Raw genomic sequence first — 24307 nt, forward strand, 5'->3', positions numbered from 1 at the left:
GTGTCGGTGACGGAGCGGGTTGGGTGGGCGCTGCCTCCCTGCTGTGTGAACCAGAGGTCGCTTATTCAAGAAAGTGATTTAAGAGGCACTGTAGTTCTGTGATATCCACTTCCGCGGGTCGCTCTCGAACACAGCGGAGGGCTTCCCACTGCTCTGCGAGATTTACGATGGGGTTCATCTCCTCCACGACGTCACGTCGACACCATAATCGCGATATTTGCAACTGGGCAAAATCTAAACATTGTATTTTTATATTTTTACTGCAATTTTTTTTTCCACAAATTAGCCGCAATTAGGACGCAACTGTGTGCATGCAATATTCATTAATGTATTATTTTTTATTCAGCAATTCCTCGTAAACATAAATAACCAATTGAATACCCAGGTTATGTTGAGTAAGAATTGCAATTCAAAGGAACGAGACAGTGTCCGTGTACAATATAGTGAGTGTAATTATATCCATGCTGTGCATCACTCAAACCACTTATTTTTCTTCCTTTTTTTCTTGAATAAACCGCAACTTGTTTTAAAACCGGGACCATTGTATTCGCGACAAGACCCAGTGACTGAGAAGGATCGTTTAAATGTGTATTTAATTTTAATTGCCAAGTGAAGGAAGTGAAAATCCCCTCCACCACCGCCCTCCCCCTCCTCCCGCTGCTGAGCAGAAGCGGGGTGAGCGCTCCTCGCGTTCGCGTGGGGGAGGCCTCCTTCACCTCATCTCATATCATCTCATCATCATCATTATCACCTCGTCTGGCCTCACATCATCATCATCATCCTCCTCATCTTCGCCGGGGGATACGAGGAAGTGAGAGGGAGAGAGAGAGACGCGGGGTGGGTCGGGGAGCCGGAGGTCGTCGTCTGCCGGTCATGGGCACCCGAGACGACAACCACCACCACCTCGTCAACAACCACCTCCTCGTCAACCACCACCTCTTCGTCGTCGTCGTGGGCTGAGCAACGACAGCCCGCAGAGATGTCGTTCATCATCAAGCGCATGTCCAGAGGTGAGGCACCCCCCTCCCCTCCCTCCCCGCGGGGGTGGTGGCGGTGTTGGTGGGGAACCTTCCAGGCGAGGCCGAGGCTCCTAATCGCGGCCTCGCGGCGCGGCGGGGCCGGCCGGTGCAGTCACTTCGCTTCGCTTTTGCAAAACGACGACGGGCAAAGCGGCGGCGACGGGGGCGGTGGAGGTGACAACTCGTCGTTATCACAATGAGCGTGTTCGTGATTCAATGCGACGGTGGAGAGAGAGGGAGAGGATTCACGGAATCGCGGATTCCCCCCCCAACCACCACCACCACCCGGACGCTTTGGCTGCCGTCGGGAAGGACGCGCACCGCAGACGCCGCCGCCGTCAAACCCAAGTCGGTGGACGTTCGTGGGACGTTCGTTTTAATGTTTGTTGGTAGGAGGAGGGTTATTGTTGGTTTGTTTGTGTGTTTGAAGCGCGCCGTTGATTGACAACGAGCCGACGGCTGCGAGAATCGGTGGCAGGAGACGATTGTGGTGGAGAGTTAATACTAACACTGTACCAATAATACTAGCACTGTACCAATAATACTAGCACTGTACCAATAATACTAGCACTGTACCAATAATACTAACACTGTACCAATAATACTAACACTACCAATAATACCGTCTAGCACTGTACCTATAATACGGTGTTACTGTACCAATAATACTGTATCAATACTACTGTATCTAACACCGTACCAATAATACTGTCTAACTGTACCTATAATACCGTCTAATATTGTATCGATAATACTGTATAATACTGTACCAATAATATCTAACTACCAACAATACTGTATAATACTGTACCAATAATACTGCCTAACACTGTACCAATATTCCCGTCTTAACACTACCAATATTGCTGCCTAACACTACCAATTATACTGTACAACTACCAATAATCTGTCTAACACTACCAATAATACTGTAACACTGTGCCAATAAAAGTCTCGAATACTGTACCAATAATACTGTACCAATAATACTGTACCAACACTGTACCAATAACACTATCTACCACTACCGATACTACTGTCAAACACTGTACCAATAATACTGTACCGATACTACTGTCTCTGGCACTGTACCAATATTAATGTCTCCATTGCTACCCCTGGTCACCAATGGTAACATATAATACCAACCTTATCCCAGCCTCGGGCCATCCCTAACACTAACTTTACAACGCTAACCTAATACTAATTCAAACCATACCATTAGCATAACCCCAATAATATATCCAAGATTAACACCTGGCGCTAACCCCTTTGTTAACCCAATAGCTAATAACCCCATTCTAACCTAGCCCACGTCTGAACATATAACACACTAACCTTAAACCTAACACTAACCCCACTGCTAAACCTGTACCTAGCAGCAGTATTTCCATCACTACCCCATCGGCATGATTACTCATAACCCTATTCCTCAACTACTGTATAATTCATATTATCACCTCCTACACAACACAGAATTTATACTGGAGAAATCGCTTTTAAAGACGTACAAATCAAACTAAGCTTTGTATCTTACCAGGTAAAGCCCACTGAACCCTACCACCATCACGAGCGTTTCGCAGGCATTCATCCTATTCACGAATCGTATCTCTTAACACGAATCACAGGACAATACCTCTCCTCAAACCTGCCTATTGACAATTTTCATAACCATAGCCCAAACACCATGTTCCCTATCCCCACGACAGGTAGACAATTTCCTACCGGTCGTGGGGATAGGGAACAGATTTATTATTGTAATTGTGGTACCTGCTCGCTCATTTGCATGTGGACCCATTCTCAGAACATGACAAGCAACATGGTGCGGACGACTACCACGTGGTGTGGGGCAGGCCCACAACAACACAATGGCGTGGTTGCAGGCACGTCGCCTGGTACAAGAAATTCAATGGTGGACGGTGGTGGGGGGGTCTCTTGACACATTTCTCCCCCCTCTTTCTCTCTTCGTAGCCCGGCGCCTGCATTTCCCTCCAGTCCGTGAGCCACGGTGCATTTAGTTCTGCACTCAATAACCATGCCACTGCCCACACAATGCAGAATTGCCACGTTCATTGTATACAGTGCGCTTCTCCGTGACCTCGTGATGAAGCTCTGCGACGTTTCACAGAGCTACGTGCGTTACTGTACGGTGGCGAGATGTTAACTACCTCGCCTGGTATGCAGGAGGTCGTGGGTTCCATCTCGATCCCGACGCCTGTATATTTGGAGTTTGCATGTTCTCCCCATGGTGTCCTCCGATTTTTCCCTCCACCTTTAGAAACATGCGTTTAGAGTATTTAGCTGCTCCTATACATTTCCACGTGATAAGCCACTTCATTGAGCTATCATTTGTGGCCAGGTCGCTTCTGAAAAAGAGCTATATAGCTCAGTGGGCCTTATCTGATCAAATATTAAATAGTTTAGTACTAGTGAGAGACTGTGAAGGCCTGTGGGGTTATTCGTACTTTCAACCAAGGTATGTCAGTTGGCCATGTCAGTGAAACCAATGTTATTGTTAAGCGTGTGATTAGTTGACGTGATGACCACGTTCTCAAAATGAATGATTACATTGTTGCAGGCTGGTCACAGTGGCTGCGTACACGTGTGTGTGTGCACGTGTGTGCTCGCACCTTTGTCACGCGAGCATGACAAAGGTCATCTTCTCGCCCACCATCATGGACCAAATGCCCCACGGTACCTCCCCATGATTATCCCTTTCAAGCTCAGGTTGATTGCGTGCAGGCATTAGGCTCTGTCCCATCAGCCCGTCACGTGGGTGGGGTGACTATATAGCTTTGGAATAAAGTTGTGTTGCTATTTAGTGAGTTATCTGATAGAATACCAGCCAAATTCATGAAAGGGTTCCCAAAACTTGAAGACACAAACCACAGCAGAAAGTACTGTTTATAAATATTTTATGCAAACACGTTTTATCCGACAGCGACCCAATCCTTCAACTTTCTTACTGATAAATAATTACAAAGACAAACACATACATGTGCTTTCCCACCTGATGAAGGACGCTTGTGTTGCGCCCGAAACGTCGTGATTTATTTTATACCTACGTGACTTTACCGAAAGAACCAAAAAGCATACATGTGCATGGTTTATTTTAGTAACTTGTTTATTTACAGTCAAACACATTTGACTCAATTCCCTCCTTACCCTCTCGTGTGTGGACACATTTGCTCCTGTGAGGCTATGCGAGGAGCCGGTGGTGATGAAGTGACAAACCCATGGCACTGCGATTCCAGCAACAGCATGGCTCTTGCACTTGGTCACGCACACTGCCTAAAGTTGGTTATCAGAGTTGGGCTTTGGGCATCCACCGGGTCAGATCCTCCAAAAAGATTGGCGCTCCTCCAATTAGCGCGGTTGGCTGCGTACGATAACGCCTCCGATGAGCATGGTTGGCTACGTATGGTGCGAAAGAAGTTCAACATACATGCGTACAGTTCTGGGAGAGATGAATGGAACCGGGCGTGCGTGACCCATCCACCAGTGCGATCGCTTTCTGTAAATGATGAGAAAGAAAAATCAGCAAACGGAAAAACGAGTGCAGCCTGGAAACAAGTAAGAGTAGTACCGATTGCACAAGGCACGATGGCGACCATATGATTGGTCCTGCCATCATGCCTCGCAGGTCGTCGTGTGAAATCGCCATACTTCACTCCAGTCTGTGAGGTAAACAAAAGGCTTTGTGCATCGTACAAGCCGTGGTGTCACGTGGCATGCCATGCACGATGGGTAGGACTGATTCTACACCAATACCCGCCATTCGCCACTAAGTAATGATGTTGTCTACCACAGCGTCTGTGCCAGGCCAGGTGCACTTTGAGGCCACGTGAAGTATCGAAGGCTCGCTGACAGGTCACGGGACAGACCCAGGTGTCATGGGTTGACCGACTGAAATGATCGGCAGATGCACCAGCTGTGCACCCTACTATGCCAACTTGTATTTCAGCCACCCAGCGCTCCACTCGTTGTTGTGAGCGTCGCTCCTCTGCCCCCCGTTGTTGTTGGAGGGCGACTGCCTCCAACTAATCCTGTGGCCACAGTCGCACTCGCCACCTTGCCTGCTGCACCGGCATTAATCGGCACTCATTAATAGCGCACTCCGATTTATCGCAGGTGCTGTCACCTGCCGCACTACACCTGCAGCACTACACCTGCCGCACTACACCCGCCGCACTACACCTGCCGCACTACACCTGCAGCACTACACCTGCCGCACTACACCCGCCGCACTACACCCGCCGCACTACACCTGCTCTTATTTATTACCAAATACCCACACCAGCGGCTGATGACCAAATCTCAGTGAACGCACTTTCATGGTAAGCAGGCTTGAGCCTGGATGGCAGTCGTGCGGGTGAACTCGCTGCACGCACAGGACGCGGTGCTGGCTTCTCGGAGTACAGCGGGAGGGCAGTGCAGCAGCAACACCCCGTCGTTGTACCGTACTTCTGTGTTCCATCATCGCTTTCCTGCCTTCACCAACCCGCACTGACCAGTCGGGGTGAAATTCTGTACGGCCCAAAAAACTCCCACAGCATGGGGGGGGGGGGAGGCTCACCTCGCATCGGATTGACAAAGGGCCGCTCGTGGACCCACACACGGACGGCAACTTGACTTTATTTCGCTGCCTTGGCGGTACGGAATGTGCGTGGGTGTGCCGCAGCCCGCAACCAAAATCACTTGTTCGATTTCATCCCGCATGGCATTGCTGCAACACCCATCGGGCGCGCCGTGAGGGTTGCGCAAGATCTCAAGTGTCCATTAGCTCTCCTGGAAAGTCACCGCTTTTTATAGTCGCGACGTGCCTTGAAAGGGCGCCACGGTGTCGAAGATGTTCGACTGACTTGAGAGATGACACTATACCTGAATCCACGCGGGCGACGTTTGTTAGTGCCTTCATTTGAGGCGGCTAGGTGCCAGATCCTGTGGTGTGCGGTGACACATCAGCTGGTGCTGGTCAATCATTGTTATATTTGATCATCCATTCAAACATTTGTTCAAACCCTCCTCGTCTCAGTGGAAGGCCCCCTGGGCTGAATAGGAGGGTGCCTTCCTTGGCTCAGTAGGAGACATTTAACCCCTTGGGTTCTGTTGGATACTTTGTTGTTTACTTTCGTGTTTCACAGCCCAGGTGGAGTTTCACTCCCCCTCTGGGTTCAGTGGAGACATTCTCCCTCAGGGTGCCTCCGTAGAGACATTTAGATGTGAATATTATCCGCTGTCTCGCACTGTTTCACGCAGGTGTGTGTGTCTCTGCTTCGGAAGGAAGTGATAACTGCGGGGTGCCTTGTATGTGTATGGCCAACAAATAGAAAGAGCCGCCTATAGCCTGAACAGAGTGTAGGAGCAAGTGCTGTTAGCGAGCACCTATGAAGGTCAGCACGGCACAAATGGCGTGGGTGGCCAGCACCACGCCCAGCTGCCTTTTTCTTTCTAGTAGGCGATGTTTACACACTGAACCAGTTACTCATTTGAGGCTAAGTCGACCTCGGGGAAGACCGATTCAGCTCATCGTTACTGGTGTTGACCGTGAGCGGGAATCAAACTCGGGTTGTCGGGTTCATCGTAACAGTGGCACTAACCACTGTGCACACACACAAACAATTAAATGTTTTACGCATAATATAGGAAAAACAATCTTGATGTACAACGTTGGACGCATGAACGCTGCGCGCGTTCTCAGGAAGCACTTGTGTCGCGTTTTTTGCTTTTCGTTTTCTCTAGAACTGCTTTTTGTGTTTAGTTTGCCGTACTTCCCCACACCCTATGGTTAACAAGGTTGGCTACGTACGGTACCAAAGAAGTTCAACGTAGAGTACGTACAAACATCAACCACGGCTGTGTCGGTGGTACAGGCATACAGCGTGAAATAAGATGAAGGTTCCCGTGATGGCGGTTCATCGGTCATGTGATGATACAGCGTGCGGCATAAGTCAGGAGCCATGGCGATTGCAGGGCCGCGAACCGGTGTTGCTTCGGTATATTGCTTCGTGTAGCGTAGCGGTTATCGCGCTGCGCTTCGAACCCGGCGACCCGAGTTCGATTTACGCTCACGGCCAACACCGGTGACGATTATCTGAACCGGTCTTGGGCCTTCCTTAGGTTGACTCTGCCTCAAATGAGTGCCTGGTGCAGTGTGTAAACATCGCCACTGGGGAGACAAAGGCGGCCAGGCGTGGTGTTGGCCACCCACCCCCTCGTGTGCCGTGCCGCTAACAGCACTTGCCCCAACAGTCTGTTCAAGCTGTACGGGAGATCTTTGTCTTTATTTTAGTGTGTATGAACTGGACATCCTACTGGACGTCTGCGAAAAAGACCTTCATAGCTCATCGGATTCTTCCAGTCTAAGTAAAAATTAAATAATAATAATAAAATAAAGATTAAATTATTCTGATGCTGAAACGTGACGTGTCCCCACACGGGTGGAGTCTGCCGGGGTCAGGGAGCGAACTCCTGCATATTTCAGTGGCCACTGAGGTCACCGGACCTGGCTCCTCTCCTGATTGTGTGTGGAGGGCCCTTGACATCGGCCGTCCGTGCCGAGTGTCCGTGCCGGCCATCCGTGCCGAGTGTCCGTGCCGAGTGTTCGTGCCGAGTGTCCATGCCGAGCGTCCGTGCCGAGCGTCCGTGCCGAGCGTCCGTGCCGAGCGTCCGTGCCGAGTGTCCGTGCCGAGTGTTCGTGCCGAGTGTCCATGCCGAGCGTCCGTGCTGAGTGTCCGTGCCGAGTGTCCGTGCCGAGTGTCCGGGCCAACCCGAGCGTCACACGAGGAGGAAACACGACCTGCTTGTTTTACAAAACCCAACACGTTCGCCAACAACGCCGAGGTGCCATAAAAGGGAAAATATATAAATAACAGGATACGTTTCGGGCAGTAACCTCTGAAGAAGGGCGGTTGCCTGAAATGTCTCCTGTTTTTAATATTTTTTTCCTTTTAAGACCAGGCAGTGTTTCTTATTGGCAAATGTGTTGACATTTCTTGTTGCCCGTTGCACCACTGCCAACGCAGCAGCGTCACCAAATAATTTGAGTGTTATTAGTTCAGAGTGTTTGATGATGACGTTCAAAAAAGTGATGGTGGTGGTGATGGTGACAGTGATTTTGAATGCAGTGATGATGTTGAATTTAGTGATGGGTAGTGGTAATGATGGTGATGTTCAATGTAGTGACAATGATGATCATTGTATAAGAATAGGTTTTACCCTTTCTGGAAATGAAACAGGTATTAAGATGTTCAAACACCAGACAGAAACCTTTTGCAAGAAATCACGTCTGCATTAACCAGTGTTAGACCAGAGAACACCAAAAGGCGAATGATGATCATGTTGATGATGGTGATGATGATGGTGGTTATGATGATGATGATGGTGGTGGTGGTGGTGGTGATGATGATGATGGTGGTGGTGGTGGTGATGATGATGATGGTGGTGGTGGTGGTGATGATGATGATGATGGTGGTGGTGATGATGATGATGGTGGTGATGATGGTGGTGATGATGATGGTGGTGGTTATGATGATGATGATGGTGGTGGTGGTGGTGGTGATGATGATGATGATGGTGGTGGTGGTGGTGATGATGATGATGGTGGTGATGATGATGATGGTGGTGGTGGTGGTGGTGATGATGATGATGGTGGTGGTTATGATGGTGGTGATGATGGTGATGATGGTGGTGGTGATGATGATGGTGGTGGTTATGATGGTGGTGATGATGGTGATGATGGTGGTGGTGATGATGATGATGGTGGTGGTTATGATGTGTTTGTGCCGCAGATAAGGGAAAGGGGAAGGAGGTGTTATCCACTCGGAGCCCTGCAAGGTCAGGTGAGCATTGCCCCCTGAACTCGGTTCTGTGTGCTTCCTCTCATCGTACAAACAACAATTCACTGCAATCCCCAAGAAGTCTTCATGGAGTCTCAGGACTCGGCGTTACCAGCTCCTGACTTGCAATGTTTGACTTGTCTCTATTAACAAGAGCAATTTTTTTGTTTACTTAAAACGTGCGTTCTTTCATACCCGGTGCAATGATCCTCATTTGTTATTTTTTTTGGGTTGGGCCACATGGTAGTTTTGTGCCAAAATTCGTGTTGTTTGTATATATGGTAAGCTTCTTTCGCACCGTACGTAGCCAGCCGTGCTAATCAGAGGCGTTGTTAGCCCTCCACCGCCGGACAAGATTGTCACGTGTGCAGAGTTGCTCCATACTCGTGGCCGCTGTGCCGATGAAATTCTGACCAACACAGCTCCTCCTCCTCCTGCTCCTGCTACTCCTCCTCCTCCTGCTCCTCCTGCTCCTCCTCCTCCTCCTGCTCCTCCTCCTCCTCCTGCTCCTGCTACTCCTCTTGCTCCTCCCCAGTGGCTGGAAACTTTTCATGACCGAATTTAAACATTCGCGTGCGACGCCGTTTCGGTCAAACTGCTCCGACCCTCATCGGGTAATGGGTTCTGAAATCCAGTTTTTGTTTTTGTTTAATCACACAGTGGCCCCTCGAAATAACGCGCGTGGATGTAGCGTCTCGTACGGATAATGGGGGCGGGGGGGGGTCATTGTGGACCCCCCCACCCACGCATCTCCCCGCCGCGCGTAATCGTCACGCGCCTGTGCAGTCCCCGTTTAGCTTTGTGCTTACGGTAACCAGCGTAGCGTCGCATCTACGCGTTCCACAGTTGGATTGCGAAGTACGGACAGTTCTTTCTTATTTATAATATGAAAAAGCGTGCAAATAATGTGTTTAAAGAGCCAAAGCGATGCCCTGCTCAAATTAACATTTAAACGATGTTAGGCGCTGCAAATTCAATACTTTTGTCTTTGTGGTAATGAAGGGGGAGAGGGGGGTTTTGTCGTTAAAAACGCACAAACTGGGGCAGCACGTTCCAACCCCCCATGCCCCCCCCCCCCCCCCACCAGAACCTGCTCGGTGTTTCGATGTCGCGGTAGCACTTTGTTGCGCGCTCGCCACTCGCGAATCGGCCGGAGCGGAGGAGGCGTCGTCGGCGCCCTCTGACCAGACCCCCCCCCCCGCACCGCCCCCCCCGCGTGTGCGCGCAGCCCGGCAGCCGTCGAGGAATCACGCGAGGGCTGAGACGCCGCCGCCGCCGAGCCGCGATGCGCTCAGCGCCATCTCGGGGGCCATGGAGGGCGCCGGGGTGCGCACCGGCGCCCTGCGGCGGCCGCCCCCCACGCTCGCCGAGCCGCAGCACTTTGGCGACCTCGGTGAGGCCGCGGGGCCGCCGCTGCGCTTCGGGCGCGAGCCGCGCGCCCTGACGCTCGCCGGCGGAGGTTGCTCCGTCCGTTCGTTCGTCTGGAACAACTTCCGTGTTTGCCGATCCGTTTGTCCGAACGTCAGTGTTGCTTGTTGTTGTTGTAATGTTCTTACCTGCCCCCACTGGGCATCTCTGATAAAGAGCTCATCGGATTCCGATTCTGATCGATGGGTCCGTCCGTATTGGGGCGGTGTTGATATCCCGAGTTCGATTCCCAGCTACGGCTAACGTCAGAACCGTTCCCGAGTCTCCCCTTCACCAGCCCCCACTCACAAATGTGATGAGGTGTGGTCAGTCAACCCGCACCCCACAGTGGCTGTGAATTCTAAACATTTATAACACTTTTCAACGAACATTGAAAGCACGAATGCATTAGCTCCGTCTGTCCGTCTCTCTGTCCCTTATGGGGTGTGGAGAGGCATGGTAACTCCCAGAAAGGCGATCCAACGCGAGGAACATTTTAGTGTGAAGTTGTGTTGCTGCTCGGGACTAAACCTCTTGAAAACCGATCCACGAGAAGCTTTGAGATGAAAAACCATCCCGGCCCCGATATCTGCACCCCTTGGCCTCCCCACGAGCCTACGGATTAGCCGCTGTCTCTAACGAAATGCCTCCGAGTACAAACGCGTGTTGGAGAGCGTTGATCCGCGTGCGTATATCCGCATTTTCCCCCTAACTGGCTCGTTCTCGTCCTCCCTTCCTTCCCACCGCTCCGTCTCCGCGGCGGAGGCCACGCGTCGCTGCGCGCCGTGGCCGCCGCCACCTCCCCCGGCGACGAGGAGGGCCCCCACTCCCGCCTGAGCCGCACGCTGGGCGAGGCCCTGCGCGACTCGGCCGCTCTGCCGCACCTCCTCCTGGACCTGGAGGCGCGCGGCGCGCTGCACCTGGCGCGCTTCTGGCTGGACGCGGAGGCGTTCCGGCAGGAGAGCTGGGCGCGCGTGCGCACCCGCTCGCTCGACGCCGTCAAGCTGAGCTCGCTCGCCGCGCGGACCTCCCCCCTTCCCGCCCGCGGCTCGCCGCTCCTCGCCGCCACCGCGACCGATCGGTCGCCCGCAGGCAGAAACTTCCCGGCCGGGGAAAGCCCGGCGACGTCGGCGCCGTCGCCGTCGGCGCCCGCGGGTCCCGGCGACGTCAGGGTGGCGCCGCCGCGGGAGCTGTGCGGTTGCGGGTCGGCGCCCTCGTGCCCGTTCTGCGGCGGCGGTGGCGGCACCGCCGGGCCCGATCGGCCGAGGCGACGCGGACGGTCGCTGCTCGACGGGGACGGTGGCGGCGGCGGCGTGGGGGTGCGGAGCGGGGACGCGTGCGGGAGGGATGGGGCGGAGGAGGGGAGGAGGCCGGCGAGGGCCGTGCCCGACGGGCTCACGCTGCCGAGCGCGACCGCCGAGGGCTGCGACTCCATCTCCGACAAGCTCATGAAAAGTACGCTGCCCGCGGGGTGCAATCGGGGATTCATTTCTCGCTATTTAGCGGGTCGCTGGTAGACTGGTGTAGGTACCCACGTGACACGTAGTCACAGCCATAGCGATCGGTTTACTGGATGTGGTGTGCCACCTACATAAATATAAATATTGTCTGGGTCGCCGAACTGGACAGACCCGGCTGATACGAATCCCTGGGCGCCATTGTGCTCACCGCGCAGCTCAGGGGAAGTCTGCACTCGAGCAGTGACTGTCTTATCGAGATTCTGTCTCCTGCCTTATGAATGTGGAATCCCACCACAGGTTCAGGAGCACCAATGAGCATCACCGCTGCCTATGTTCATAGAGGGCCCCCTGACGAACTGTTTTCATGTCCAGCCTTCCCCCCTCTGCCCTCCCCCACTCCCACCGCAATTGCCGGTTCCCGTGAGTAGCGGCGGTCGTGCTCGCCGTGGAGTACCATGATGCGTTACTTTCGTAACAGAAACGGTTGTCGCGCGTGGCGAGGCGCACGGCGGCCTGGCGCTGGGGTCGCGCGGGTTCACTGAGCGTCAATCGGGGAAGCAGCGCCCGTGACCAAATCCCCCCGTGGCGCACGGCCGCGAAGCTCGCCGCACCTCCAAAGCTAAGAATTCAAATTCACAGCACGACGGTGCTGGGGCTGGCTTCTTGTCACCTCCATCTCGGATTGTATTTTGCTCCATTTCAATCTTTAACGTCCACAGCGCCCTTTTGCGGTATCACTCCAGGGGGGTGGGGGGGGGCGGCAGCCACGTGGCTCAAACCGCGAACCTCCCGTGGCAGAGCAGCTGGCGCGCTACCCTCTTGGCCGTGTCTTGTTGTTTGACGATAGAAAATCATCATAAACAACGTCACATCATCCTTCCGTTGACACCCAGGAATTAAGGGGGAGGGTAGGGGGTCGGATTAAATGGCCTGTAACCCGCACGCTTCCCCGTGCCTCATGCCAACCGAGCCGTCTTGTTGGCCGCTCTCAAAGCAGGCTGCTGTCACCACAGCGTTCGTGAAATATGTTCGCCCTACAGATTGTGGTTATTATTCCTATTATTATTCCGACTCTTATTTTTTTCACCGTATGATCTGTTTCTTCACGTCATCGAGCCAAGATTATTTTTTTGTCGGCAATGGAGCTGGCTCTAGATGAAGAAAGACAGGCACTTCATATCATATCACAATATTCGTAAAAAAAATTCCTTGCTGTGTTCGTGCCTGGCTGTCTGGCACGCAGCTAAACGTGTGCGCGGTGGTGATGTCACCTGCATCCCGCAGAATTGAGCTGGATTTGTGCGTAGCGTTGACGTCACGCCTCCCGCCCCCACCACCAACCAAGAACAAAAAGTTTGGCTGGCTGGCGGGCGGGCGGACGTATGGGCTGCTGGTAAAAAAATATTAAGCGGATGCGCTACACTCGCCGTTTCACCGATATTTCAAGATGACGCTACCTGAATAATTTGAAACCGTTCAAACGGTAATGATCGCTGAAGGTCGTTCTTGCCATCGGAAATCAGCGTGGTAAATTTGAATTTATTTTATATAGTTTTAGCGGTGTTCGTAAGCAGCTGGGTGACAAATGCATTATTGTACCGTACTACTATGCTCCCCGCCATCACCAACCCACACGGCCAGCGCGGTGAAGTACGGTCAAATGAATCCCACAAAATGCGCAGCATGGCGAGATCCTCAACCAGCGGTAGATTGGCTAAGCGCTGAACATGTAACATACATGTCACGTGGGTGGTAGCAATGTGAGAGCATTTGGCAATGTGGCAGAGCGTTGTCATTGTGTCGTTTATAAAATGAGAACAAATTTCTAAGAAGTCAGCAGTGGTTGCAGAGCAGAGACTCGCCCCGTCACCATTGGCTCAGGGCCACCTAAGGTGATAAGAACACCCCCACCCCAACGCTTGTTTGAGTAGGTGACACTTGGAAGGAAATTTTTGTTGCACTATATTCAACTCTATAAATGTAACATTAAATGACAAGCAAATGGTACGCGCTCACCGTGGAATGATCAACGATCGTGGTGATAAGTATTGCACTGGCTATGACCATAATTGGGGGCGCCACGGTGGAGAGATGTTAACTCCCTCGCCTGGTATGCAGAAGGTCGTGGGTTCCATCACGACCCTGACGCCTGATGTATATTTGGAGTTTACATGTTCTCTCCTTGGTAGCGTGGATTTTTTTCCAGGTGCTCCGGTTTTCCCTCCCCATATAGAATGAACATCACGCGAGTATTTGGCTGATATAAATGTCCACATGGTAAGCCACGTTGTTGAGCTATCATTTGTGGCCAGGTCACTTAGTGGGTCTTACCTGGTAAAATAAAAAATAGTTTTAGTTTTTGTTTTAATTTACATCGCCCCAAATGTGGAAGCCATGCGGGGTTGAGCCGAGAAAGCACTTGGATGGAGTACCACCGTGAATCTTCTTTCGAATGCCATGTAAGTAACAGTTTGTATAGATGTCATCGTTGAATGTTAAGGTCCTTCAACGAATCCAAGGCGGCAGTAGATGCTGTATGGATTGCAGCGATACCACCAGGGTGTGCGTCGATGGCACACTCGTCGGTGATGCGTTTGATGGTTTGGGCTTCACCACGGTCGCAGTTTGGCGATTCTTTGATTTTCTACTAATGGAACAACGTGCTACGACGCGCACCTCCCGTGCTGCGTGCGAGCGCGGTTCAGTGTGGTCCACAGCTGTCGTGAGAGAGAGACTCCACCGTGAACAAACAGGTGTTATAGGCTGCGAGGCAGGTGCCAGTGCACCGACATCCATTGTTGTAGTGTATTACACTCCCCCATCTATGCTCCCCTCCTTCACCACCCCACACCGACCAGTGTGGTGAAGTATGTTCAAACAGCGTCTGCTATCCGTATCGCGTTGGGAGGCCCGCCGTCCAGCAGTGGATTGGCAAATGGGCAGTGAATGTGCTGTGCAGATAATGATGATGATGGCGATGATGATGATGATGGTGGTGATGAACATGAATTCAGAGACGAGGAGGGAATTGGTGGTGAGAATGATGGTGGTGGTGATGATGACACCGATGAATGTTTTGGTCAAACATCCCAATATAGAACCGCAGTGCTTGGATAACTGTTGGCAGCGCAGGTTCGGGCTGCCTGGCCTGTCGATTATCGCGCCTTGGAATAATTCTCTCTTTGAGAGTGAGTGAACGAAAATGGTGTGTGTATAACAAACATCAATGATCATATTATGATGGTGATGGTGATGATGGCGGCGATGCGTGCAGGTATAGAGCGGGACGCGGTGGAGCTGTTCACGCGATTCGTGTCGCAGGATGCCGAGGTGGCGCTGCCCATCAGCGACGCCATGCGGAACCTCATCATCGGTACTTGCACAGCAGCAGAGACAAAGCTCCCCCGTGTAGCCTACGCAGACTGCTGCGGCAAGTGCTGCTAGCAAGCACCTATCGCTGCCTAATTGAAAGCATGTACCCCCTCCGTGCTACTTTGCGTATTTTTCAAATTGCATGCCGTTTCTTCTCTGCCGATATCCATTTTACACACACAAATAACAAGATGCCCCATATATAGCCTTAAACAACTGTTGGGGCAAATGTTGTTGGCGAGCACCTATGAAGGCTGGCACGGCACACGAGGCCAGCACCACACTTAGCCACATTTTGTCTCCCCAGTGGCGATGTTTACACACCGCACCAGGTACTCATTTGAGGCTGAGTCGACCTAGGGGAGGCCCGGGACCGGTTCAAATAATCATCACTGGTGTTGGCCGTGAGCGAGAATCGAACTCAGGTCGCAGGGTTCCTCGCGCGGTGGACTAATTGCCGCTCTGCATATCCTAGTTACACGCAGAATCACACACACACACTTGTACAAATCCACACTCAGATGCACGTAACCGCGACTCATTCGGATCATGGATCACGGTTCCGGCCGCGTGCGCTGCAGCTCGCGACGCTGCCGTCGCCCTCCGCCGCCGTAAAGACCATGCGCCTCGCCCGTGTGTGTGTGTGTGTGTACCTCCTCCCCCTCCTCCTCCCCCTCCTCTTCCTCCCTCTCCTCTTCCTCCACACCCTCCTCCGTCGCCACCACCACCACCGCCGCCCACAGCCAAGATCTGCGGCGAGGATGGGGACGTGGACCCCAACTGTTTCCTGCCGGCGCAGGAGCTCGTCTTTCACGAGCTGGAGACGCAGTGAGTGCCTCCCTCACCGATGTGCACACTCACCCGGACGCGCGTTCCGTTTGCCCAGGGGTAGAGGGGGGCCCTCCTCCTCCGGTTTCACTGGCTGGACGTGGCCTGGGACTTGACTTAGTGCGATGTTTTCGCGGTTGTGTCGCGGGACGCAGCTCTCCGACGGGTTATTCGGTTGCCGCCACCGTACTTCGTTCGGGCACGACGTCCGACGTTTCGCTCCGCGCGCCGGAATATTGTTTTTTCGGGATGTGAATGCCAGGAATTGTTACAAACTTAAACACGGTTCCTGAAGAAGCTTCCAGCACGTGGAGCAAAACGTCAGGCATCATGTCGGACATTAAGCGGTGCAGCTCGAAAACACGTCGGTTATTCTCACCACGGCCCATGGCCACGTGAGATGCTGCCGCTTCAAACTGAGCGTCTTGAGCCGCTTGTTGCAGGGGAGGAATGCATTCGACCTGGAAACAACACTGTCAGCCTCACACCCAGTCACTGCTGTAACCGCAAGGGCCCCTTACAATGACAGAGGCTGTGTGCCTGTCAATCAGTGCCTGTTGTCTTGGTGACGTCTGGGACTGTTTATGCTGCTGTCGTTTTGCTGCTGGAATTGGTGTACTTATGCAATTTGAACTTTATTTTATTTTAAGTATTTAATTGAAGTGATTTCCTTCTCTCCCCTGTACTTTGCAGTCCAGTCATGTTTTCGTATCGCTTCTACTGTTGTAACTTTCTGACCCGATCCTCCTGGACAATCGGTGAACAAGAGCTTCACAGCTCATCGGATTTCTCCAGGATTAATAAAGATTCTGAATTCCGAGTGGCCTCGCATGGCTTCCCTTCACTGTTAAGGTCAAGCCGGCCGTGGCGACCTCACGTCGGCACGGCTGTTGTTGCGCCTGCGTGCGATCTCGCCACTACCCCCCGTTGCCCGTGCCAGGTTCTTCCCCCTCTTCCTGGAGAGTTCGCACTTCTGCCGCTACCAGATGGAGGTGCTGACGAGCGGCTCCGTGTGTCTGGGCGACATCCTCACCAGCGAGGGCACGCTCTTCTACTTCTCGGAGGTGGGCAGGCCCTGGCCACCGGCCACGGGCCCCGGCCCCTCCGGCCCCGAGCGTGTAACGATCCGAGAGAAACGTCGGTTGAACGTCCACCAGCCTTGCCTGACCCCTGACGGAACAAAACACTCCGTAATATTTGTTGTTGTTGTCGTGTTAGATCGCTTAAAATAAATGTGGTCCTTAAACCTGCCACCGCCCAACACGGCCAATCGGTAAGTTATGTCTCGTAAGCTAAACATTCAAATTAGTTGCTAGTTCAGCACACCGGTTTTGTGTTGGAGAGTAAACCCACGACTTTTACAATTCGACGTTTCGCCGGTTATTACAACCAGCCTTTTCAGGCGAAAGCCGGAATTGTGTAAAATGTATCCCGTGTCGGTCTTAAAGAGAGGGGGAGGGGTAAAGGCGATATCATCGCTCTGGGCCCATGAGGTGCGAACGAAACAGTCTGGAACAAATCAAAACGCTCTGCGGTACTGTGTTGGCAGACGGTGAACGAAAAAACAAAACGTACAAAGCTGTCCATGATCGGTGACGTTTCGAACAGTGACCCGTCTCCATAGCAGGAGAGATCCTTCGTGAAAGATTATTTAAGAAAAATAAAATGTTTTTTGGTATGTTGATGGAATGAGAAGGTAACGCTGCAACAGCAGAGCCTATCGGTGTGTAGTTGACGGAGGGCCATTTGAAAGCAAGCGCGTCTTCATGGGTCTTGTAAATGAATGAGAGGTGACATGAAGGAAACGACACTGAATGGAGAGATCCAGCAGGAAAGGACGCGGCCACATGGGTGGCTTGCGACGTCTCTCCGCCTTCCGTGGCGGTGTTCTCAGTCGGGACAACTTAGATGAATGGATGAATGAGTCTCCCAACGTTTCCACTGCATCTAGACGTCCTTGAATTGGTCTGGGTGGCCCGGGGCGAGCCACACCTAAACCATCGGCGTTTAGTGTCCCATCAAACCGACCCTGGCCAGGTCGATTGGGCATCACAGCGGCGAGGATGTTAATTGCCTCGTCTGGTATACACGAGGATCCCGGGTTCCATCCTGACCCTTACGCCTGTATATTTGGAGTTTGTATGTTCTCCGTGTCGTGTTGCGTGGATTTTACTCCGGGACCTCCAGTTTTTCCGTCCACATATAGAATCAACGTCACACGTTTAGAGTATTTGGCTGCTTTAAATTTCCATGCGATAAGCCACTTCGTCGAGCTATCATTTGTGCCTATACAGCTCAGTGGGCCTTCACACTGGTTTGATTAAAACATTCGTTTCAAAGTTTAAGTTTAGTTTAAAACCGAGTCGCTCGGTGCACCGCCGCGTGTCGCTCCCTCGCAGTTCATGGAGAAGGAGGACGCGGCGGCGTTGCTCCAGTTCTGGCTCGTGGCCCACGACTTCCAGGCCCAGCTGGCGGGGAAGGCCGGCCAGTACGACGGGCAGGAGGCCCAGAACGACGCCATGATCCTCTACGACAAGTGAGTCCGCTGAGAGGATGGGGGGCGGCTCGCCTGAGGATCGTCGCACGCAGTCCAGTGTCAACCCGCCGCGGGGCGAAGGCCTCGCGTGGAGATCGTTCGACCGTACTTCACCACGGCGTGGTTCCTGCACCGTATGATCATTGACATGCGGTCAACGTTTTCTCTCTCTCTACCTCCCTGATTGCATGCTTGTTACGCGATTTCCTATATTTTTTTAATGCGACTCGCTTCAAGACGTGTCGGCATTTCGGCGCCAAGTTTAAATGTCACTGTGGCGAGATGTTAACTACCTCGCCTGGTATACAGGAGGTCGTGGATTCGATCCCGACCCTGTGACGCCTGTTGTATATTTATAGTTTGCATATTCTCCCCGTGGTCGCGTGGATTTTTCTCCGCATCCTCCGGTGTTTTTTCCTCCACATTTAGAATAAACATCACGTGTATTTGGCTGCTGCTATACATTTCCACGTGATAAGTCACTTGGTTGAGTTTAACACGTAGGCTTTCGCGACCAATATTATTCATAATAAAGGTTTTTGGGTTAGATCGCAGATCTCCACAAATCTGTCTGTCGCCTGATGAAGCTGGTTGTAATTACTGGCGAAACGTCGTACTCTGATTGTAAATGTTGTGGCTTGGCTCTCCAACACACCGGTTAGTGCTGTACTAGTGACGAATTGGCACGTTCTGTTTACGTGACAACCCTTACTAGTTGGCTGTGTCGGGTGGTGGCGGGTTTAACGACACATTTGTCTATTTATGCGATCTAACCCAAAAAAAAAACTTTTAAGTTAATGCAAATCCTTATGCCTAACCTTTCTATTAGAAACCCAAAACACGTTTGTCAATAACGCTGCCCTAAAAGGAAAATAAAATTTAGATTTCGATTTAAAGCTTTCGTGACTGCAGGGATTCATTTTCTTGGTTCTTTCGGTAAAGTCACGTAGAAGGGAAGTAATAAAATAATAAAAATAAAACATAATAAAATAATTCTCACGACGTTTCGGCCACAACGCAAGCAGCCGTCCTCAGGTGAAACCAGGTCTGTCGAGGCGACAGCGTCTGAATTTAGATATTACAGGTGACGTTTCAGACGTTGTTCCCTTCATCGTAATATCACCATATCGTGGCGACCCTACTGTGGAGCATCGCTTGCCCTTGGACTACGTGCAGCTAAACGGTGGTGGTGGTGGCGGCGGCGGCGGCGGGGGATTGTTGTCTTCGCAGGTACTTCTCTCTGCAGGCCACGTGCCCGCTGGGCTTCGGAGACTCCGTGCGACCCGAGGTTGAATCTAACATCTGCCGGGAGGGTGGCCCGCTCCCTGACTGCTTCTCCACAGCTCTGCGCCAGGCCTACACCACCATGGAGGCTGTGAGTCGCCCCTACCTCCCCACCCCCCCCCCCCGTGGGCTAGCCAGATGGGCAGACCGGGTGAGATCGGGCACGTTCCAGTCGACGTATGGTATATCGGTCACTTAATGCTGTGCTTGTTGATGACCATGGTTATAAAGTTGTATCTATCGCCGCGTGCGAACAGGGGCCACTGCCAAAAACAGTCCCTTACACTGCCAAAACGGTCCATCCGCTGGCCTCTGTGCTCCTGCCCAGGTCTACCTGCCTGGCTTCCTGTGCAGCGACATCTACTACAAGTACCTGTCGGAGCTGCTGTATTCGGTGCGCAGCGAAGAGGCGCAGGGGCCAAGCGCCCACGTGCCCGGCCGGGGGGGGGCGCCGCCGCCATCCGAGGCTGTGGGCAACGAGCGCGGGAACCAGGTGAGCAGGCGACGACAGCGGCGCCGCGTTACACCATGCCATGTTACACCGTCCCGCTTTACACCCCGGCGCGTGACACCGTCCCGCGTTACACCGCGTTACACCACGCTACGGTACACTGCCACGGTACACCGTGCCACGTTACATCGCGGTACACCGTGCCACGTGACACCGAAGTATACCGCACTGGTCCACCGTGCTACGTTACTGCGCGTCCTCCACACCGCCACTCGACGTCCGCAGCACGGCGTTGCTGCCCACACGGCGGGTGGTGGAGCGCAGCGTGGGGCACGCTCGCGTTAATCCCGCTCGTTCGCACGCACGCCTGCCCGCTCGCTCCGCAGGCCAACAGCAACAAGAAGAACCTGGTGAAGATCCTCAAGAACTTCGACGAGGACATCACGATCGACGCAAAGAGCCTGGAGCCGGAGTCTCTCTACTACAGACATTACGCGGGGTGCGTGTGCGTGTGTGGGTTCCGTACTTGTGTGTGTGTGTGTGTGAAGCGGTGGCGCAGTGGTTAGCTCGCCGCGCTACAAACCCAACGACCCGAGCTCGATTTCCGCTCACGGCCAACACCAGTGACGATTATCTGAACTGGTCATGGGCCTCTCCTAGATTGACTCAGCCTCAAATTATTATCTGGTGTGGTGTGTCAAACATCGCCACTGGGGAGACAAAGACGGTCGGGCGTAGTGCTAGCCCACCAACCCCTCGTGTGCCGTGCCGGCCTTCAAAAGGTGCTACGCGCTAACAGCACTTGCCCCAGCAGTCTGTTAAGGCTGTACGGGCGATCCTTGTCTTTGTGTGTATGGTAGTGTAGCGATTAGCGCGTTGTGCTGTGAACCCGGCGACCCACGTCCGATTCCCACTCAAGGCCACCAGCAACAGATCGTTGCGAGACTTAACAGTATTTTCATCTAAAGGAAGTCACATTCGCGAAATCCCCCAAACCGAACCTGCACAAAGCGAGGGAGAGCTGTGCGAATGTATTTTCCCCCACCCTCTTCTGCACTTAATAATCTTGTTCACAAAGTTCTGCTTCGTGGGGCCTAGCCCACCTTCGGTGGTGTAAACGTACAATTATTGTGCGCACTTTTGGGATGCAATCGTGTCGATGAAGCTGTACAAAATGTAACTAATATTATTATTCAATTATAGACTCTTGGTGCAGCGAGGACGGTTAACATTACATTCATATAGGTATCTTACACATTTTTGACGAGTGAGGGTGATAACGTTCAATTGTGTGGCCACAGTGAAGCCATTATGACATCGGTTAGCGGCAGTATATTGTAATAGTCGTTTAACAACCATTTACAGGTCTCGATCGATCCGCTGCTGCATGAAAGCAGCCTCCCCTCGCCGTGTCGGCCGTGCGGGTTGTTTGTCCATACTTCTCCACACTGAGCAACGCAATTATAGTGAATGGGTTGGCCCAATTCCGGTTCTGATTTTGTTTGCCGCCGATGTTAGCCCTGACTGGGAATCAAACTCTGGTTGGCCAGTTCACTGGCCACCAATCCACCTCGTCGACAGTGCCTTGTACCGCATGCTAACGTGTGTGTGGCCGCACGCGTTGGCGGTAATCCTCGGGCTCGTGCGGTAACTGTGCCTGCTGACATGTGTTACCCTCTGCCTGTCTGCTGCTGCTTGTTGTTGTTGCTGCTGCGGCAGGAAAATGTCATTTGGGAGGATCAACAACCTCGGGCAGTTTGTGAAGGAGTCGGAGCCAAATCCTGACGGGAAGAAACCCAAAGGTGAATAGAGAGTGTGTGTGTGTGCGTGTATTCACGCGGTGCTGGCTACCCCCACCCCCTTGTGTGCCGTGCCGGCCTTCATATGCGCTGCTCACGAACAGCACTTGTCCTAAATGTCTGTTAACACTATACGGGGAATCTTTGTCTTTATCATCACGATCATGATCATTTCCGATGAGCAGTCCACTATTGCATAAAGGCCTTCCCAAGTCGTCGCCATTTCTCAAAGTTTCGTGATGCAAAAATTTGTCTAGCTTCTCCACAAGCGCTGATTTAATCCGCTCCATCTCCACGATGGAAATCCTCTCCGGCGAGTTCCTTCCATTGGTTGCCCCTCCTGTCCCCGTCGCCTTGACCCACCGCCTCATCGTCCCTTCAGGTGGTGCATCGCTCTCCTGCCCAAGCTCACCTTTCTCAGCAGTCAATTCGGTGTCTCTAACTTTCGCGTTCTCTCGTAGAGACTCTGCGCGTACGCGAGGGATGTTTGTGGGATCGATGTGTCGTAGAAATATACAGTGTGTTTTAGAGATGGCTAAAGTTTATTTTGGCCGCAAGCTCTCACTTGGGAGGTTTTGAGTTATAATCCCGATCACGGTATATCGACGGCAGTGATGATGACATACGTAAGCATCATCATCATCCTCATCGGGGGTGGGAGAGCAGCACCTGACCAGCAATAAAAAGGTTGTGAGTTTACATCTTGGTTGGGAGTCAGCGCATCTCTCTGGGGTCAGTAAAATGAAACCTACATACTAGTAAGTTAAGACTGGGATAGTGAATATCCACCACCGGAATAGTGAATATCCACCAAGATATGTACGTATGTGTGTTGAACTTCTTTCGCACCGCACGTAGCCAACCGTGCTAATCGGAGGTGCCGGGGGAAGGACAACATACTTAACACAAAACGCAGTTCTAAAGAAATTAGTTTTCAATTTATTTGTTAAAATGCCATAGCTGCAGTGGCTTCCTAATAGATTCACAGGGACGAATAGAAGCCAACACGCATGGGAGAATGGGGTCACTCGAACTAAATCAAGTTCAGCCCTTTCTTAATCCACTGCTGGATGAAGGCCTTCCTCCCCACACGGTGTGTTGTTTATCGTGGGGGTGGTTCGACTGCAGGTCACCTCGTTGGTTCAGGTGGGGGGGGGGGGGAGGAGTAGCCCAGGACCGGTCCAGACATGGCTCGCGACTGATGTTAGCCGTGACCGTTAATCCATCGTGGGTCGCTGGGTTCACTGCTCCCTGTGCTAACCACTGCACCGCAGCCGTTGCCTGCGCCTGACCAAGCAGATTCAATTAACATTCAGGAACGCACAGTGCTTCTGAATGATTATCGCGTCGATTGGCGTAAAAACTCTCCATTAGAAACGTCCTGCACGTCCCCCAAGGCACTGCCACGGTCCTCCGTGGCCAATCGCCTACGCTCGCGGCAACGGCACATCACACACTGGAGGGGGGCCCCGCAGTCAACGTAGTTAATTGGGTCTGCTGCCCCAGCAAAGAAACAACACAGTTTGTGTTCATTCTCAAATAAAGTGCCCCGGGCACTAGGGTTGTGCTCCCACATTTTTGAATGAGTCAAGTTTCATGTTGTTTACATACGTGCGGTGCTTTGCTGGTACAAATCTGCCACTCAAAGCATCATCACATTAAAACTCTTCACAATTACAAGCAAATATATATTTACAAACTATCTACAGTTTAAAGTAAATATAAAACATTTAGAAAATCTGGACCGGATACCAAATTTTGGACGATCAGAAAATATGATTTGTTTCAAACAGATCTGGAAACTTGATGTGGCGTCATGGACATGACGTCACCGCCACGCTCCAGGTGCCGTAGCTGCCATTAGCACGGAGGCCTTGTGTGGGGGGTGCGGGGGTGGAAGTGGTCCCAATATCACAAAGAAAATCCCGAATTGTCCTAAAATATTTTAAAATCTGAAACCGACGCCGATTAGGGCAGCGCGCTCCATGTGATGCCATCACATCTCGTCTGTATGCATGTTCAGGCTGTTCTCCTGTAACGCTGCGTGCTTTTATGATGCAAATTGGATATAACGCGATTGAGTACGGCTGCCTTGACGTAGCATCACACAAGGCAGTGGGATACTGCTGGATGCTTCTAGATGCTACCCACGCACCTCTGTCTTTGTTCAGCCTGCGTACGCATCTCACGTGTTATCGCGGACTGTGCTTTACCCTATGTTATATGTTATTTATGAAAACGCGAATTTTGCATAACGTGGTGTTCTTCAGAAACGCAACTACCACGTTATAGGAGAACAGACTGCATGTTGAA

At 52.2% G+C, this 24307-nt stretch overlaps 1 protein-coding gene across 2 annotated transcripts in view; it reads left to right on the top strand.

The window, feature by feature from the left end:
• The first annotated feature begins 622 nt into the window (after positions 1-622).
• AKAP10 (A-kinase anchoring protein 10) overlaps positions 623-24307 on the top strand; it is a 31128-nt gene continuing 7443 nt past the window's right edge. For both annotated transcript variants that reach the window (XM_078611675.1, XM_078611676.1), the window contains exons 1-12: positions 623-1010; positions 8810-8860; positions 10086-10250; positions 11030-11719; positions 14999-15097; positions 15840-15924; positions 16865-16988; positions 18324-18460; positions 19691-19835; positions 20073-20237; positions 20582-20694; positions 21915-21997. In XM_078611675.1, the coding sequence (XP_078467801.1) occupies positions 980-1010; positions 8810-8860; positions 10086-10250; positions 11030-11719; positions 14999-15097; positions 15840-15924; positions 16865-16988; positions 18324-18460; positions 19691-19835; positions 20073-20237; positions 20582-20694; positions 21915-21997 (1888 nt within the window). In that variant the 5' untranslated portion in view covers positions 623-979. The remainder of the gene's footprint in view (positions 1011-8809; positions 8861-10085; positions 10251-11029; positions 11720-14998; positions 15098-15839; positions 15925-16864; positions 16989-18323; positions 18461-19690; positions 19836-20072; positions 20238-20581; positions 20695-21914; positions 21998-24307) is intronic.

This window comes from Lampetra planeri, chromosome 37, assembly GCF_965212315.1.
Source record: "Lampetra planeri chromosome 37, kcLamPlan1.2.h2, whole genome shotgun sequence".
Lineage (NCBI taxonomy): Eukaryota > Metazoa > Chordata > Hyperoartia > Petromyzontiformes > Petromyzontidae > Lampetra > Lampetra planeri.